Source organism: Ranitomeya variabilis, chromosome 3 (genome assembly GCF_051348905.1).
Source record: "Ranitomeya variabilis isolate aRanVar5 chromosome 3, aRanVar5.hap1, whole genome shotgun sequence".
NCBI lineage: Eukaryota > Metazoa > Chordata > Amphibia > Anura > Dendrobatidae > Ranitomeya > Ranitomeya variabilis.
Window position 1 is genome coordinate 335,335,986 of NC_135234.1, and position 18,622 is coordinate 335,354,607.

Consider the following 18,622-nt stretch of genomic DNA (forward strand, 5'->3'; position numbering starts at 1 on the left):
TATCTCCCTGCATTGGATTTTTTTTTCCTATCTTCAGCAGCGTGGAAAAACTCCACAAAAAATGTTTTCCACGTAAACCTGCAGCAGCTGATCACCCATTTAAATGCGCAAACTTCTACTGGATCATGTTGGCATATCCTGTTTCAATATTGTGTTGGATAAGACCCTATTTGCGCTTTTCACTCTCCAGCTCCTGTACTACATCCATGGTGGCAGCTCATTGGAACCATCTCCCGATTTGACAAAAATATGTAGTAGGTGTAATAATAATATAAGCAAATACCTCCAATTAGAAATGTAGAACAGTTCTTCTGATAGTGATGTCGCTTACCCCATGTAAGCAACACAGCTTATCAGAACTATACCACATTTCTAATTGGAGGTATTTGCTAATATTAATATTATTACAATTACACCTGTTATTCAATAGGATCTTGGAGAAGGAATACCTCTTTATCCCCTTTACGCCCTCCCCCAAAACCTGTTTGCACCTTTATGACCAGGCCAATTTTTACAATTCCGACCACTGTCATTTTATGTGGTAGTAACTCTGGAACGCTTCAACAGAACCACATTTTGAAGACTAGACCCCTCAAAGATCTTATCCAGGGGTATATTGAGCATTTTGGACCCAAAATTACTACGCATTTGAGTCATATTGAAAATTTTACATTTTTTTTTTCAGCAGTAGGAGCTTAATATTTAACAAGGATGAACTATGTCAAAAACCAAGTTAACTCAACAAAAACCAAAGCCAATAGGCTAACAGGGTGGGTGCTGTGTCCCCCAATGATTGGCTCAGCGAAAAGGATTTTACGGTGAGTACACAAAAATCTCCTTTTCTCCTACGCCTCATTGGGGGACACAGGACCATGGGACGTCCTAAAGCAGTCCCTGGGTGGGAAACAATTAACTGCAATTGCTACTTGCACCCACAAGTTACAGATGCGGCACAGCCGCCTGCAGAATTCGCCGACTGTCACATCTGCCGAGGCTTGAGAGTGAATGTGGACTCTTGAATAGCCGAACGGATCCATTTGGCTATTGTCACCTTGGAAGCGGGAAACCCTTTCCTCGGTCCTTCCGGGAGCACAAATAGGGCATCTGACCTGTGGAAAGACGCTGTCCGCGAGATGTATCTCCTAAGAGCTCTCACTAAATCCAGTGTGTGAAGGGCCTTCTCGATGCGATGGACTGGTGCCGGACAGAGTGACGGTAAGACAATCTCCTCATTGAGATGAAAAGAGGATACAACTTTCGGTAGAAAAGAGGGGGATGTCCTCAAAACCACCTTATCCTGATGAAAATTCAGGAATGGAACTTGAGAGGACAGAGCCGCCAGCTCGGAGACTCGTCTTATAGAGGTGACCACAACTAGAAAAGCAACTTTCCATAAAAGAAGAGACAGGGAAACCTCCTGTAGAGGTTCGAAAGGAGCCTGTTGCAAGACTCCGAGGACTAAATTAAGATCCCATGGTTCCAAAGGCATCTTATAGGGGGGCGCCCGGTGGGATACTCCCTGAATAAACGTCTTAACCTGTAATCTGTTGGCAATCCTGCGTTGGAAGAGAACAGACAGGGCTGAGATCTGCCCCTTGAGAAAACTAAGGGCGAGACCCAAGTCCAAACCAGTTTGTAAGAACTCGAGAATGGAAGGGATGGAAAAATGTAGAGGAGAACGTCCTCGGTCGCTACACCATGAAAAGAAAGTCTTCCAAGTGCGAGGATAGATAAGCATAGACATAGGCTTTCTAGTGCTGATCACGGTAGCTATGACTTCTGGAGAGAAACCTGCCTGGGTTAGGACCCAGGACTCAACGTCCATGCCGTCAAACACAGGGCCTCTGAGTTCTGGTGGTAAAAGGGGCCTTGAGATAGCAGATCTGCGCGAATCGGTAATCGCCAGGGAACGTCGGCAACTAGTTGAACTAGTTCCGCGTACCACGCCCGGTGCGGCCAATCTGGCGCAATCAGGATTACCGGTACCCTCTCCGCTCTGATTTTCTTGATGACTCTCGGCAGGAGAGGAAGCGGGGGAAATATGTACGGAAGCCGAAAATGATGCCACGGGAGTACAAGAGCGTCTGCCCCGATGGCTGCCGGATCGTGGGACCGAGCCATGAAGTCGGGAACCTTGGAATTCAGCCGTGAGGCCATCAGATCCACGTCCGGGGTTCCCCAACGACAGAAGATCTGGATGGAGAGACCACTCCCCGGAGTCGAGGCATTGTCGACTGAAGAAGTCTGCCTCCCAATTGTCCACTCCCGGGATGTGAACCGTGGAGATCACTGAGCGGTTTTCCTCGGCCCATCGGAGGATGTGGCCTATCTCTGTCATGGCCGCCCTGCTGCGGGTTCCCCCTTGGCGGTTGACGTATACCACTGCAGTGGCGTTGTCGGACTGAATCCTGATTGGGCGACCTGCTAGGAAGGGATGGAACTGGAGAAGTGCCAGCCTGATCGCCCGGATTTACAAGATGTTGATTGGAAGGCGCGATTCCTGGGGGGACCAGCGGCCCTGAGCAGTGTGATGAAGGAACACTGCTCCCCAGCCTAGAAGACTGGCGTCTGTCGTCACAACCAGCCAGTGTACTGGAAGAAAAGACTTCCCTTGATTCAGGGAGGATTTCAATGTCCACCACCTGAGAGACTGTGACTCGCTGGGGAAGGAGGAACCGACGGTCTAGGGAGAACAAGTTCCTGTCCCAAACAGCCAGGAGGGAATGCTGTAGAGGACGGCGGTGTAGTTGTGCAAATGGAACCGCCTCCATAGCTGCTACCATCCTGCCGAGGACTCTCATACTGAAGCACAGAGAGTGAGAGTGAGGCTGAGAGAGCTTCTCGCTGTAAGACTGAGATCTTTTCCGGGGGAAGAACCAACCCCCAGGTTGAGTCGAGTATCATTCTTAGGGTACCGTCACACAGTGCCATTTTCATCGCTACGACGGCACGATTCGTGACGTTGCAGCGTCGTATAAGTATCGCTCCAGCGTCGTATACTGCGGTCACACGTTGCAATACACGGCGCTGGAGCGATAATTTCATGACGTATTTGCGATGTAGAAGCCGTTGGTTACTGTGCGCACATCGTATACAACCTGTGTCACACAATGCAATCATGCCGCCACAGCGGGACACTAGACGACGAAAGAAAGTTTCAAACGATCTGCTACGACGTACGATTCTCAGCGGGGATCGGGATCGCAGTAGCGTGTCAGACACAGCGATATCGTAAATGCATCGCTGGAACGTCACGAATCGTGCCGTCGTAGCGATCAAAATTGCACTGTGTGACGGTACCCTTAGAAAGGAAATTCGCTGAGCTGGCACTGGGGAAGATTTTTTGAAGTTTATCATCCAACCCAGGCGAGAAAGAGTATCTATTGTGATGGCCACGGCTTCCTTGCAGGAGCGGAAAGAGGGGCCTTTGATGAGGATATCGTCTAAATACGGGAGCGCCACCACTCCTCGGGTGTGGAGTATGGCCACGGCAGCCGCCATGACCTTGGTGAATACCCTGGGAGCGGTGGCGAGGCCGAAGGGCAGAGCAACGAATTGGAAGTGATCTTCCTGAACTGCGAAGCGAAGAAACCTTTGGTGAGAAGGTAAAATAGGAATGTGGAGGTATGCGTCCTGGATGTCTATAGACGCCAGAAACTCGCCTTTTTCCATGGAGGCGATGACAGAACGAAGAGATTCCATCCGGAACCATCGTACCCTGACGAACTTGTTCAGCAGTTTTAGGTCCAGTATGGGCCGTACTGTACCGTCCTTCTTTGGAACAATGAAGAGGTTTGAATAAAAACCTTGAAACCTTTCGCTTTGAGGGACCGGAATAATAACTCCACCTTTTCTCAGAGAGCTTATAACTTTGAAGAACTCTGATGCTTTTGCCATGGGAGGAGAAGACAGGAAAAAATGGTTTGGAGGACGAGATAAGAGATCTATCTTGTATCCGGAGGACACTAGATCGCGGACCCACTCGTCGTGAACGACCGAGAGCCACGCGGCACTGAAGGAAAGTAGGCGGCCGCCTACTTTGACGGTGTCCCCCGGATACCGCAGGGAGTCATTGTGTGGAAGGTCTGCCCGTTCTGGCGCCTCTGGATCCCGGCTGCCTTGGCCTACCTCTCCATGATGGGGAAGGCTTAAAAGAGGCCTGTGAACCTCTGTCTCCACGTTGTGCCCAGCCGGAAAAGAGGAGATGTGGAAGTAGAGGACCAGTTTGAGTTGTAACGAAAAAAATCAGGACCGAGCCTGTGGTTGCAGGTTCCAAAAGGGCTGAGAGAGTCTCTGTTGTGGAAGAAATTTACTCTTCCCTCCAGTGGCGTCAGAAATTAACTGGTCGAGCTTTTCGCCAAAAAGGCGACCGCTCTGATATGGGAGAGAAGTCAATGACTTTTTGGAAGTAGAATCCGCACGCCAGTCCCTGAGCCATAAGGACCTCCGGATGGTGATGGCATTTGCTGCTGCTTGAGAAGCGCAGTCAGCGGCATCCAGGGACGCGGTCACTACAAAATCTCAAGCTCTGGCTATCTGTCTGCTATCTCGGGGGGAAGATTGGTATCCAGTACTGCTGAAGACAAGACCTCAGCCCAGTGGGTCATAGCTTTAGCCACCCACGAAGTGGCAAAAGATGGAAAGAGTGCGGCTGCTGAGGATTCAAAGGCTGAACGTGCCATATTGTCGATCTGACGATCGCTTGAATTTTTAATAGAAGGCGCCCTCCGAGGAGGATAAAACAGATTTCGTAGCCAGGCGCGATACCGGAGGATCTACTGGGGGAGATTGTGACCAATCTTTTCTTAGATCCTGGGCAAAGGGATATTTGGACTCCATGGGCTTCTGCCCTGTGAATCGTTTATCTGGACGGATCCTGTGAGATTCAACAATTTGCTTAAACTCGGGATGAGTGGCAAACACTCTGTGAGCTCGTTTGGTCCTCTTAAAGGACACGGCATGATCCGTTTTAGATAAGGGTTCCTCCTCAAGTCTCAAAGCCTTAGGGTACCGTCACACAGTGCCATTTTCATCGCTACGACGGCACGATTTGTGACGTTGCAGCGTCGTATGATTATCGCTCCAGCGTCGTAGACTGCGGTCACACGTTGCAATACACGGCGCTGGAGCGATAATTTCATGACGTATTTGCGATGTAGAAGCCGTTGGTTACTGTGCGCACATCGTATACAATACAACCTGTGTCACACGATGCAATCATGCCGCCACAGCGGGACACTAGACGACGAAAGAAAGTTTCAAACGATCTGCTACGACGTACGATTCTCAGCGGGGTTCCGGATCGCAGTAGCGTGTCAGACACAACGATATCGTAACGATATCGCTAGAACGTCACGAATCGTGCCGTCGTAGCGATGAAAATGGCACTGTGTGACGGTACCCTTATTCACTGACTCAATTAGAGAGTCGAGAGCCTCCTGATCGTGATGAAATTCCTGATCTAGGGACGTATCAGAATCGTCCTCTGAAACAGGTTCTCTACTAGCCCCAATGGAAGGGGAGCGAGAAATGGAGCTCTCAGAACCCGAAAACCGTTGATGGTCTGTGGATATGGCATGAGTCCTTTTCCTGGAAGAGTGAGAACTCCTTGGCAAGGTACGACCCCCGGAGTACGAGGGGTCCTGACCATCGGAAGGGTCGTCCGTATTAGTGCCCTGGTTAGAGGAAGGGTCTCGGAATGAGTCTAACGCTTTTGCCAGGCATGCCATAGACCGGGAAAGGGAGGTAGCCCACTCAGGGGGACTAGGCTCACTGGGTTCAGTATCAGCAACAGGTGGTTCCTGAGCAGTCACCGGTTCACAAGCTGTGCACAATGCAGTATTGTGACCCCGGGGTAATGATACCTTACAAGAGGTACATGCAGCGAAAAATACAGTGTGGGTTTTCCCAGACTTTTTGTGAGGCTTTGGTTGAGACATAGTAAAGCCTGGAGGAAAGCGCTTACTAGCAGGGGAAGGGTTAACCTATGTGTCTGCAGCTTACCCAGGTCCTGTGTCTTGAGTCCCCAGGGCAGGTCCGCAGTGTAGGCAGAGAAAAACGCTAGTCCTGAGGGCTGTGATAGGAAACGCTGGAGCAGTGCTGCAGCATCAGGGCTGTGGGTGTCCCAAGATGGCCGCCGAGACCAGAAAGTGGGAGCTCATCACAGGGAACGAGAAGCGCCAGGAAAGTGGGCGGGGTAACTGCCGGTGGGCGTGGCCAAAACGCCGGCCTGTATTGAGGGAAACTTCTTTTTTTTTTTCTTTCTTCTGCGGTTGCGGCCTGCAGCGCCGCAACCGCTATTAGCGCCATCATTAGCTGCACTCCTTCGTGGGGTTGCCGCACTATGGACCACCCACGGACACAGGCTTAAGGTGCGGACCTCCCATACCCCGGGGACCAGGACCCCCCAGTGCCTCGGCCCCCACAGTGTACTCACGGTGGATGCGGTGGGCCAGTGCTCAATCCACCGTCGCCATAGTCAGGGAGGGGGTGGAGAGCTTCTGCCGCCATGTGTCATCCGCTATATCAGTGGTGATGCAGAGGGGGGCTGCACGGACGCCATATATATCATGTCCGGCTATGCACCTGGCTCCAGGAGAGGTAGATGGAGGGCTACTCCATGTGGTCGCCTGCTATGGAGGGAGGAGATCGGAACGCGAAGGAACCGTTGCCCGTAAGGTGAGCTCAGGGCTGCCATCCAATGTTGCAGGAAAGGATACGGGAGGGACGCTCCACGTACTTGCCTGTTGATGGTTCGGGGGAGATAGGAACCTAGAAAGGAACCGTCGCCCCCATTCGCTCCGTTAAGGAAAAAAAGAATAAAAAGTAAAAAGCTAAAATAAAAACGGTGGGGTCTGAAAGCAGACCCAAGTGCCTTCTACAGACACTAAGCAAGAACTGGTTCACTGAGAGCCAGCAGGAGGGTGTATACTGCAGGGGAGGAGCTATTCTTTTTGTGTTTACTTAGTGTCCTCCTAGTGGCAGCAGCATAACACCCATGGTCCTGTGTCCCCCAATGAGGCGTAGGAGAAAATAACCACTCAAGACAATAAAGTGACACAAAACCACATAACCATATAAATTGTGTGTGGGTGTCATGTAATGTTTGGAAAGCCCCTGGTGTATTTTCTAACATATTTAAAAACATTTTTACAATTTTTTTTATAACTTTTTTTTTTTTTTTTTTAACTTTGTCCCACTATGGGTCTTTCGCTTTCACCATCCTGATCGCGGTTATAATCCACGAGCATTGCATTGGATTATAACACAGTGCTGCACTGACAAGCCCGACACTGTGCTTTGCGCATGGACTGGGGAGCCTGCTGTAGCCTGGTGACACAGATGTCACCATGACGACATCAAGTCACCATGGCAACGATCGAGCCCCCACTGTGACGTCACAGAGGTGGTTCCTTGCCTCTGCATGCCTGCTAAATGCTGTGATCGCTAGTGATTGCAGAATTTAGGGGGTTATAGCACTGGGAGCGGAGCAGGCACTGAGAGCAAAGGGTCAGCTGTCAGAATCAGTAGTGATCGCGCGTGCCTGGACGTTTTCAGTACGTTCAAGGTTGGTAAGTACCAGTCGACCACATTTCACATTTGCAACGTATGAAGGAGGCTCAGCTCCTGAGCTGGCTGCATACTTTCCTTAGCGATTTATGCTATACAAGTTGAGCCATATGGGATTCTAATTTTTTGCGCACCCAAAGACTTGAATCTCATCCATAATACAAACAGTGCATGCTGCCATTTTTGTGTCGTGGAAGTTCTGTCCATGAAAACAAAAGGGATTTAAAAAAAAAAAAAAAGATGGTAATCTGCACAGTCCGTTGAATAACATTAGGCTACTTTCACACTAGTCCGTCGGTACGGGCCGTCGCAAACCGTCGGCCCGACTGACAGTGTGTTAATGTAGCACAACGTGGGCAGCGGATGCAGTTTTACAACGCATCCGCTGCCCATTGTGAGTTCCGGGGAGGAGGGGGCTGAGTTCCGGCCGCACATGCGCGGTCGGAAATGGCGGTCACGACACACAAAAAAAGTTACATGTAATGTTTTTTTGTGCCGACGGTCAGCCAAAACACGACGCAACCGTCGCACGACGGATGCGACGTGTGGCCATACATCGCAATGCGTCGCTAATGCAAGCCTATAGAGAAAAAAATGCATCCTGCGGGCAACTTTGCAGGATGAGTTTTTTCTCCAAAACGACGCATTGCGACGGACAGCAAACAACGCTAGTGTGAAAGTAGCCTTAGGCCATGTTCACACTTTGCGGGTTTTACCGCGGATCCGCAGCGTTTCTGCAGCTGCGGGTCCGCAGCAGTTTCCATTGCGTTTACAGTTACATGTAAACCCTATGGAAACCGCAATCCGCTGTGCACATGCTGCGGGAAAAAACGCGCAGAAACGCAGCGGTTTACATTCCGCAGCATGTCACTTCTTTGTGCAGAATCGCTGCGATTCTGCACACATAGGAATGCATTGATCCGCTTACTTCCCGCATGGGGCTGTGCCTACGATGCGGGAAGTAAGCGGATAATGTGCGGATGGTACCCGGGGTGGAGGGGAGGAGACTCTCCTCCAGGCCCTGGGAACCATATTTGTGTAAAAAAAAAAGAATAAAAATAAAAAATAATGATATACTCACCCCTCAGCGCTGCACGCGGCCGTCCGGTGGCAGGGTTGCTGTGCGAACAGGACCTGCGGTGACGTCGCGGTCACATGACCGTGACGTCACGAAGGGTCCTTCTCGCGTAGCATCTTTGGAACCGGCCCGCCGCGTGCAGCGCCGAGGAGATCGGGACGTCAGAGGGTGAGTATAACGATTTTTTAAATTATTTTTAACATTACTATTGATGCTGCATATTGCTGCATATGCAGCACCAATAGTATAGGCGGAAACCGCAAAACAAACCGCGATAAATCTGCAGGGATAACCGCAGCGGTTTTGCCCTGCAGATTTATCAAATCCGCTGCGGGATAACCCGCAGAGGACCCCGCAAAGTGTGCACATAGCCTTAGTCTGAGAGCGGTCAGTTTTTTTTGTTTTTTTTTATGTGAACATAGCGTAAGGATGAGTACTTTTTTTTTTTTTTTTTAATTCGCAGAGCAGTTAGTATATCTTTACTGTGGGATGAGATTCGTAAAAATCTCATCCACATATCTGCTGCCGATTTGACTTCTACATATCTATAGGGAATATATACGGATTTTCCATCCAGTGTAAACCTGTCATTTTTGTTTCACTGAATAATTGTATTGCTCTTAACAATTCAAGAGCAACTTTTATTACAACCCCACCTTATACAGTTCCAGTTATTATGGGCTGAGAGTATAGTGATACACCCATTTAAAATAGGGAACGGAAACACTCAGATGTCAGTTTATCCATAGAGAGGATAGCAGAGGAAGGCCAGTGCCATCTTTTCTTAGAAAAGATGTTCCTAAATCATTATTTAATGGGCAATAGAAGAATTAAGTAAAAAATACATATCCAAAGTGCAAGTTCACCTATGAGTAAATCTTAAAGGGAATCTGTCAGCAGGTTATTGCTACGCCATCTGAGAGAAGCATAATGTAGGGTCAGAGACCCCGATTCCAGCATTTTGATAAAATCAGTTTTTTTTTCTGCTACAGATCTACCAGTTCTCTAATGCTGAGCTCTGTATAAACCCACCTCCACCACTGATTGGCACCTTTCTGTGTACACTGTGCATAGGCAGAAAGCTGCCAATCAGTTGTGTGGGCAGAGCTAGACAGAGCTCATGAATATGCTTGACTACTTGGCAGCAAGTTGACTAATACTCTAATGATAATCTCCTGCTCATGAAAGTGATTTTATCAAAACTACAGCAAGCAGCCCAGTAAGCAACACCGCTAGAATCAGGGTCTGCATCTACATTATGCTGCTCTCAGATTAGGTGACAAAAATGTAGTGACAGATTCCCTTTAAGAGCTGATAAGGGAGAAGGAAAAGGCGAATACAGGCTTTTTTGGGAAAAGAAAAGTGCATGAACTAACAGAAGTGAAATGGTTTTTCTTGATGAACATTAATCAGTGGGAGCTTGAGAGGGTCAGTAAATCGGGTCTCCCACGGATGTCTATGACAATGGGGTTGAGGGTCACAACTAACTAATAAAAAAAACAAAAAAAACATTGTGTATATTGTAAAAATCTTTTTAAATAATACTATGGCATTTCTATATGTGAGAAATGTTTATATCTCTAGGAACTTATAGCCATTTACCTTGGTTTGTGTCAAAATATGCTTTTAATCCAAAACCTGAATCTCTAGAAAACGTGCCTTGGAATATCCCTGCCCGGTCTGATTCCTTAGATGTGTATGGCTCCTGGACCGCTCTCTCTCTGGATAAACTTAAGTCTTTTCGGACTGTCTGTAGCGTAGACTCGTTGTTTAGTTGAGGGAGGAAATCAGTTAGCCTCAAGTTACTGATATGAATTTCCCCTTCACCTTCTGTTTTGAGCTCTGTAGCAGTAGTCCTCTCTTTTTCCATACTCTGTAGGGAATGGAGTGGGGAGGAAGTGCTGCCCGTCAGCAAATAATCCTGCTCATCCTCACTAGCAATACCTGGAATTCCCGTCAGCACCTCGGAGTTCATGAAATAATTTTCATCCAATAGAGATTCTTCCGGTACCTTTACAGTCTGCTTCTTGTAAAAGGTTCCTAAAACCACAGGCTTCACTCCTTTATTAATGTTGGCATCCATATTTTAACCTGTATGAGGAAAAGAATGGAGACTTTTAGCAAGTCTAAATATTAACTGAGATCACACAACAATGCTACTAGATTGCAGAGTTTAGATTTGGTAGATTTGTGGAACACTAAGTTTTATTCTGTCAATTCAGTATCTACTGTAATGTAAAGTCTGCACACTACTGTATTACAACAGAATGCAATATACAGTGAAACCTCTCCAAAACACCACCTCCTTGAGAGGACCACCCCTTTATCCAGGCAATTTCTTGTGACAAATTTTCTTATATATATTATACAGTTGTGCTCAAAAGTTTACATACCCCGGTAGAAATGTTGCTTTCTTGGCCTTTTTTCAGATAATATGAATTATAACCCCAAAACTTTGTCTCCACTCATGGTTAGTGGTTGGGTGAAGCCATTTATTGTCAAACTACTGTGTTTTCTCTTTTTATAGCATAATGACAAACTAAAATATCCAAATGACCCTGATCAAAAGTTCACAAACCCCATTTCTTAATACCATGTATCGCCCCTTCTATCATCAATGACAGCTTGAAGTCTTTTGTGGTAGTTATGGATGAGTTTCTTTATTTTCTCAGATGGTAAAGCTGCCCACTCTTCTTGGCAAAAAGCCTCCAGTTCCTGTAAATTCCTGGGCTGTCTAGCATGAACTGCGCACTTGAAATCTCTCTAGAGTGGCTCAATGATATTGAGGTGAGGAGACTGAGATGGCCACTCCAGAACGTCACTTTGTTCTGCTGTAGCCAATGACAGGTCGACTTGGCCTTGTGTTTTGCATCGTTGTCATGTTGGAACGTCCAAGTACGTCCCATGCGCAGCTTTCGGGCTGATGAGTGCAAATTTGCCTCCAGTATTTGCCAATAACAAGCTGCATTCATTTTTCCTTCAACTTTAACCAAGCTTCCTGTGCCTTTGTAGCTCACACATCCCCAAAACATCAGCGATCCACCTCCATGCTTTACAGCAGGAATGGTGTGCCTTTCATCATAGGCCTTTTTTAACATCTCTCCAAAGGTAACGTTTATGCTTGTGGTCAAAAAGTTCAGTTTTGGTCTCATCTCTCCAAATTACCTTGATCCAGAAGTTTTGAGGCTTGTCTCTATGCCGTTTTGCTTATTGTAGACAAGATACAGTGCCTTGCGAAAGTATTCGGCTCCCTGGAACTTTTCAACCTTTTCCCACATATCATGATTTAAACATAAAGCTACCAAATGTAAATTTTTGGTGAAGAATCAACAAGTGGAACACAATTGTGAAGTTGAACTAAATTTATTGGTTATTTTACATTTTTTTGGAAATTCAAAAACTTAAAAGTGGAGCGGGCAATATTATTCGGCCCCTTTACTTTCAGTGCAGCAAACTCACTCCAGAAGTTCATTGTGGATCTCTGAATGATCCAATGTTGTCCTAAATGTGTAATGATGATAAATATAATCCACCTGTGTGTAATCAAGTCTCCGTATAAATGCACCTGCTCTGTGATAGTCTCAGGGTTCTGTTTTGAAGCACAGAAAGCATCATGAAGACCAAGGAACACGACAGGCAGGTCCGTGATACTGTTGTGGAGAAGTTTAAAGCCGGATTTGGATACAAAATGATTTCCAAAACTTTAAACATCCCAAGGAGCACTGTGCAAGCGATCATATTGAAATGGAAGGAGCATCATAGCACCGCAAATCTACCAACCTTGTTGATTCTTCACCAAAAATTTACATTTGGTATCTTTATGTTTGAAGCATGATATGTGGGAAAAGGTTGAAAAGTTCCAGGGAGGCGACTACTTTCGCAAGGCACTGTAAATTGTGGCATTTGCGCAGTAATGGCTTTCTTCTGGCGACTTGACCATGCAGCCTATTTTTCTTCAAGTGCCTCTTTATTGTGCATCTTGAAACAGCCAATACCATTAGTTTTCATAGAGTCCTGTATTTCAGTGTCCGTTCAGAACTGTTATACTGATTAAAATGATACTTTTGTTTATGAAATCCGTCTTGTGCTTCTTTTTTAATCTTTATTTTCAGTTTTGAATTAATGATATGCTCGTGCCCTATGGGGGTCTTCATGTGGTGCTCTGATTTGATATTCATAATGCATAATGCAGACTGCTGACAGGTCACTGATCCCTCAGTGACCTGCCCCCTATTTTACATACTGAATATTACATATATTAAAAAAAAGAAATCACCTTTAACAGGCAGGCGGCGGCACCTACGCTGGAGCATGTTGCATGTGTAATGTGCATTTAATTATTTTATTTGATGCTATAAATAAATTCATAAAAAAGCAAAAAAAAAATCTGTCTCAAAATGGCGGCAACTATCAGCGATCCAATAGATGCTACTGTGCAGGCGGCGCCAACGGGTTCCAAGATGGCGTCACATGCGCAGTAGTATCTATGAGATCACCGATAGATGCTACTGAGCAGGCACGGCCGGCGCCATTTTAGTGTGACAATTTTTTTTTCTCTAGCAAGATGGCAGAGCCTGCGCAGTAGCATCTATCAGCGATCCGATACATGCTACTGCGCCAGCATCTTGGAGGCGGCCATTTTTTTCCTTTCTCTAGCGTCTGTGCAGTAACATCTATCGGACTGAGACATAATTTTTTATAAATTTATTTATAACATCAAATAAAAGAATTAAATGCACATTATAGATGCGATCATGCTTCAGCGCAGGTGCCTGCTTGCTGAAGGTGATTTTTTTTCAATATATATAATATTGATTTTGATCTTGGCGTCTCAGTGAGTCATTATTATTAGATACCTTATGTGCTGGAACATAAGATTCCCCATATCGAACTTTATTGTTGATCATGGAACTGATGATACAGCCCCCACAATTAAATGGTAAGCGTGTACTTAGAGGGGTATTTATCAAACATGGTTCCTAAATCCAGGGGTGTCAAACTGCATTCCTCGAGGGCCTCAGACCATGCGTGTTTTCAAGATTTCCTTAGCATTGCACAAGGTGCTGGATTCATTCTGTGCAGGTGATTAAATTATCACCTGTGCAATACAAGGAAATCCTGAAAACATGACCTGTTGGCTGCCCTTGAGGAATGCAGTTTGACACCTCTGCCTAAATCAAAAAAAGACAGAGGTCAGGCAATCAAACGAGCCTTACAGAAAGTCACTAATATGGAGTTAATTCATAAAAAGGCGCTCTCTACTGCAAGCCTCAGAGATCTTCTCAAACCAAGATTAGAAGCTAAAAAAATTACTCGATTCTTCATGTAAACGTTTATTTCAGCTAGGTTAGAGTAGGTTCTACAAGTTTGGTAACAAAACAGGAAAAATGTTAGATAAAGCCCTTGATGCTAAAAAGACCCAAACAAATATTCCCTGTATTAAGAATACTCAAGGTAAATTGGTTCATACCACACCTGAAATTGCAGTGGTCTTCCATTCATATTATCCAAAGCTACCGGTATATAACTTGCCTACACCTGCCCTACACACGGGAAATTATATTAATACATCAGCTCTCTCCAAAAAATTGGAGGATGAAACAGTAAAATTCCTGGAAAATCCTTTTTCACATCAAGAACTAGAAGCCTCTGTTGGAGATCGCCCTAGCTATAAAAGTTCAAGGTCTGATGGTTTCACAGCAGAACTCTATAAACTATTTTTTTGAACAATGGTCTCTGTTAACCCCTTCACCCCTGGAGCTTTTTCCATTTTTCGCTCCCCTCCTTCCCAGAGCCATAACTTTTTTATTTTCCCGTCAATATGGCCATGTGAGGGCTTATTTATTGCGGCACGAGTTGTACTTTTGAACGATACCATTGGTTTTACCATGCCGTGTAAGAGAAAACGGGAAAAAAATTCCAAGTGCGATGAAATTGCAAAAAAAGTGCAATCTCACACTTGTTTTTTGTTTGGCTTTTTTGCTAGGTTCACCAAATGCTAAAACTAAAATTGCTCCATTTTCCGATACCCGTAGCGTCTCCAATTTTCGTGATCTGGGGTCGGGTGAGGACATATTTTTTGCGTGCCGAGCTGACGTTTTCAATGATGCCATTTTGGTGCAGATACGTTCTTTTGATCGCCCATTATTGCATTTTAATGCAATGTTGCGGCGACCAAAAAAACGTAATTTTGGCGTTTTAATTTTTTTTTATCGCTACACCATTTAGCGATCAGGCTAATCCTTTGTTTATATTGATAGATCGGGCGATTCTGAATGCAGCGATACCAAATATGTGTAGGTTTGATGTTTTTATTGCTTTATTTTGATTGGGGCGAAAGGGGGGTGATTTGAACTTTTATATATTTTTTATTTTTTTTATATTTGTAAACACTTTTTTTTTTTTTAAATTTTGGCATGCTTCAATAGCCTCCATAGGAGGCTAGAAGCATGCACTACACGATCGCCTCTGTTACATAGAGGTGAAGCACAGATCATCTCTATGTAGCAGAAATGCAGGGTTGCTTTGAACGCCGACCACAGGGTGGCGCTCAAAGCAATCGGCCATCAACAACCATAGAGGTCTCAAGGAGACCTCTGGTTGTTATGGCAATGCACCGATGACCCCCGATCTGTGACGGGGGTCAGGGGAGCGAGCACTTCCGGCCACGCGGCCGGGAGCGCTAGTTTAATGCCGCTGTCAGCGTTTGACAGCGGCATTTAACTAGTTAATGGGCGCGGGCGGATCGCGATTCCGCTCGCGCTCATTGCGCGCACATGTCAGCTGTACAAAACAGCTGACATGTCGCGGCTTTGAGGTGGGCTCACCGCCGGAGCCCACCTCAAAGCGGGGGTTCTGCCAGCTGACGTACTATTCCATCAGCTGGCAGAAAGGGATTAATATTACAATCATTTAACCCCTTCATGACCTTGGGATTTTCCATTTTGCGTGTTCGTTTTTCACTCCCCTCCTTCCCAGAGCCATAACTTTTTTATTTTTCTGTCAATTTGGCCATGTGAGGGCTTATTTTTTTGCGGGACGAGTTGTACTTTTGAACGACATCATTGGTTTTACCATGTCGTGTACTAGAAAACGGGGAAAAAATTCCAAGTGCGGTGAAATTGCAAAAAAAGTGCAGTCCCACACTTGTTTTTCGTTTGGCTTTTTTGCTAGGTTCACTAAATGCTAAAACTGACCTGCCATTATGATTCTCCAGGTCAGTACGAGTTCATAGACACCAAACATGATTAGGTTATTTTTTAATCTAAGTGGTGAAAAAAAATTCCAAACTTTGCTAAAAAAAATAAATAAATAAAAATTGTGCCATTTTCCGATACTCGTAGCGTCTCCATTTTTCATGATCTGGGGTCGGTTGAGGGCTTATTTTTTGCGTGCCGAGCTGGCGTTTTTAATGATACCATTTCGGTGCAGATACATTCTTTTGATCGCCCGTTATTGCATGTTAATGCAATGTCGCGGCGACCAAAAAAACGTAATTCTGGCGGTTCGAATTTTTTTCTCGCTACGCCGTTTAGCGATCAGGTTAATGCTTTTTTTTATTGATAGATCGGGCGATTCTGAACGCAGAGATACCAAATATGTGTAGGTTTGATTTTTTTTTTTTTATTGATTTATTTTGATTGGGGCGAAAGGGGGGTGATTTAAACTTTTATTTTTTTCACATTTTTTTTTAACTTTTGCCATGCTTCAATAGCCTCTATGGGAGGCTAGAAGCAGGCACAACGCGATCGCCTCCGATACATAGCAGCGATCTGCTGTTCGCTGCTATGTAGCAGAAAAGCAGGTGTGCTGTGAGCGCCGACTACAGGGGGGCGCTCACAGCTACCGTGGATCAGTAACCATAGAGGTCTCAAGGACCTCTATGGTTACAATGTAAAAGCATCGCCGACCTCCGATCATGTGACGGGGGTCGGCGATGTGCTCATTTCCAGCCGCCCGGCCGGAAGCGCCGGTTAAAGGGCCACTGTCACCCCCCTCCAGCCGTTATAAACTAAAAGAGCCACCTTGTGCAGCAGTGATGCTGCATTCTAACAAGGTGGCTCTTTTAGTTATTGGTTAAAGTATTCCGAAAATAAAGCGTTTTGATACTTAGCCAAAATACTTGTCTTTAGACAGGTAGGCGGGTCCTCACTCCCCAGCTTCAACCGCTACTCTGCCGTCACTCCAATCTTCAGGGGCTTTCGGCGCCGCCCCCTCCGCGCTTTTTTCTCTTCAAAACCGGCGCCTGCGCTGTGTTTCAGCTCTGGCTATGTGATGTCCCAGCCAGGCTTGCAGTCTGCGCCTGTGCGGCCACCCACCTTTGTAATCCCAGCCCCGCAGTGCGTTATGCATTATGCACAGTGCGGGGCTAGGATTCCTGGGCATGCGCACTGCGTGTGTCAGGCTGGAGTCACACTAGCGAGTTTTACGGACGTAAGAGCGCAGAAAATACGTCCGTAAAACTCGCCAAACGGCACAATTATTCTCAATGGGTCTGGTCCTATCAGCTGTATATTACGGTTCAGTATTATACGGCTTTCTACGGCCGTAGTAAATCGCAGCATGCTGCGTTTGTCAGCGTATTGCGCAAATAATACGCCAATGAAAGACTATGGTGGCGAGAAAAATACGGATTACACACGGACCAGCAGTGTGATTTGCGAGAAATACGCACCGGTGTTAGAGAGAAAAGCCGGTAATTCAATTGCCGGCTTTTCATTTCTCCTTCCCAAACCCGACAGGACATGAGACATGGTTTACATACAGTAAACCATCTCATATCCCTTTTTCTTTTGCATATTCCACACTACTAATGTTAGTAGTGTGTATGTGCAAAATTTTGGCGCTGTAGCTGCTAAAATAAAGGGTTAAATGGCAGAAAAAATGGGCGTGGGCTCCCGCGCAATTTTCTCCGCCAGAGTGGTAAAGCCAGTGACTGACGGCAGATATTAATAGCCTAGAGAGGGTCCAAGGTTATTGGCCCCCCTGGCTACAAACATCTGCCCCCAGCCACCCCAGAAAAGGCACATCTGGAAGATGCGCCTATTCTGGCACTTGGCCACTCTCTTCCCACTCCCGTGTAGCGGTGGGATATGGGGTAATGAAGGGTTAATGTCACCTTGCTATTGTAAGGTGACATTAAACCAGATTAATAATGGAGAGGCGTCAATTATGACACCTATCCATTATTAATCCAATAATAGGAAATGGTTAATAAAAAACACACGCATAATTACAAAGTATTTTAATGAAATAAAGACACAGGGTGTTGTAATATTTTATTAGACTCTTAATCCACTTGAAGACCCTCGTTCTGTAACAAAGGAAAAATAAAAAAACAATATTCCATACCTTCCGTCGCTCAGGTCAAGTCCCACGAAGTAAATCCATCTGAAGCGGTTAAAACATTTTACAGCCAGGAGCTCTGCTGAAGCAGTGCTCGTGCCTGTAAAACCCCGGGGAATGAATGGAAAGCAGGGTGACATGTAGTTACCTTGAGTTGTGGTGAGGCGCCCTCTGCTGGATGTCCTCAAACTCGAGTCAGGGAAAAATTCCCACACTCGAGTTCATATGAGGACATCCAGCAGAGGGCGCATCACCGCAACTTAAGGTAACTACAGGTCACCCTGCTTACCATTCATTCCCCGAAGTTTTACAGGCACGAGCACTGCATTAGCACAGCTCCTGGCTGTAAAATGATTTAACCCCTTCAGATGGATTTACATCGTGGGACTGACAGAACGCTGGAAGGTATGGGATATTGTTGATTTTTTATGTTACCTTTTTTACAGGACAAGGGTCTTCAGGTGGATTAAGAGTCTAATAAAATATTACAACACCCTGTGTCTTTATTTCATTAAAGTACTTTGTAATAATGTGTGTTTTTTTAACCATTTCCTACTATTGGATTAATAATGGATAGGTGTCATAATTGACGCATCTCCATTATTAACCTGGCTTAATGTCACCTTACAA

General features: G+C 45.9%; 1 protein-coding gene across 1 annotated transcript in view; it reads right to left on the reverse strand.

Moving 5' to 3' along the window:
- Positions 1–18,622, reverse strand: part of ZMYM4 (zinc finger MYM-type containing 4) — a 165,460-nt gene that overhangs the window by 132,201 nt on the left and 14,637 nt on the right. The window contains 1 exon segment of the mRNA XM_077295805.1: positions 10,250–10,738. Coding sequence (XP_077151920.1) covers positions 10,250–10,730 — 481 coding nt within the window. The 5' untranslated portion in view covers positions 10,731–10,738.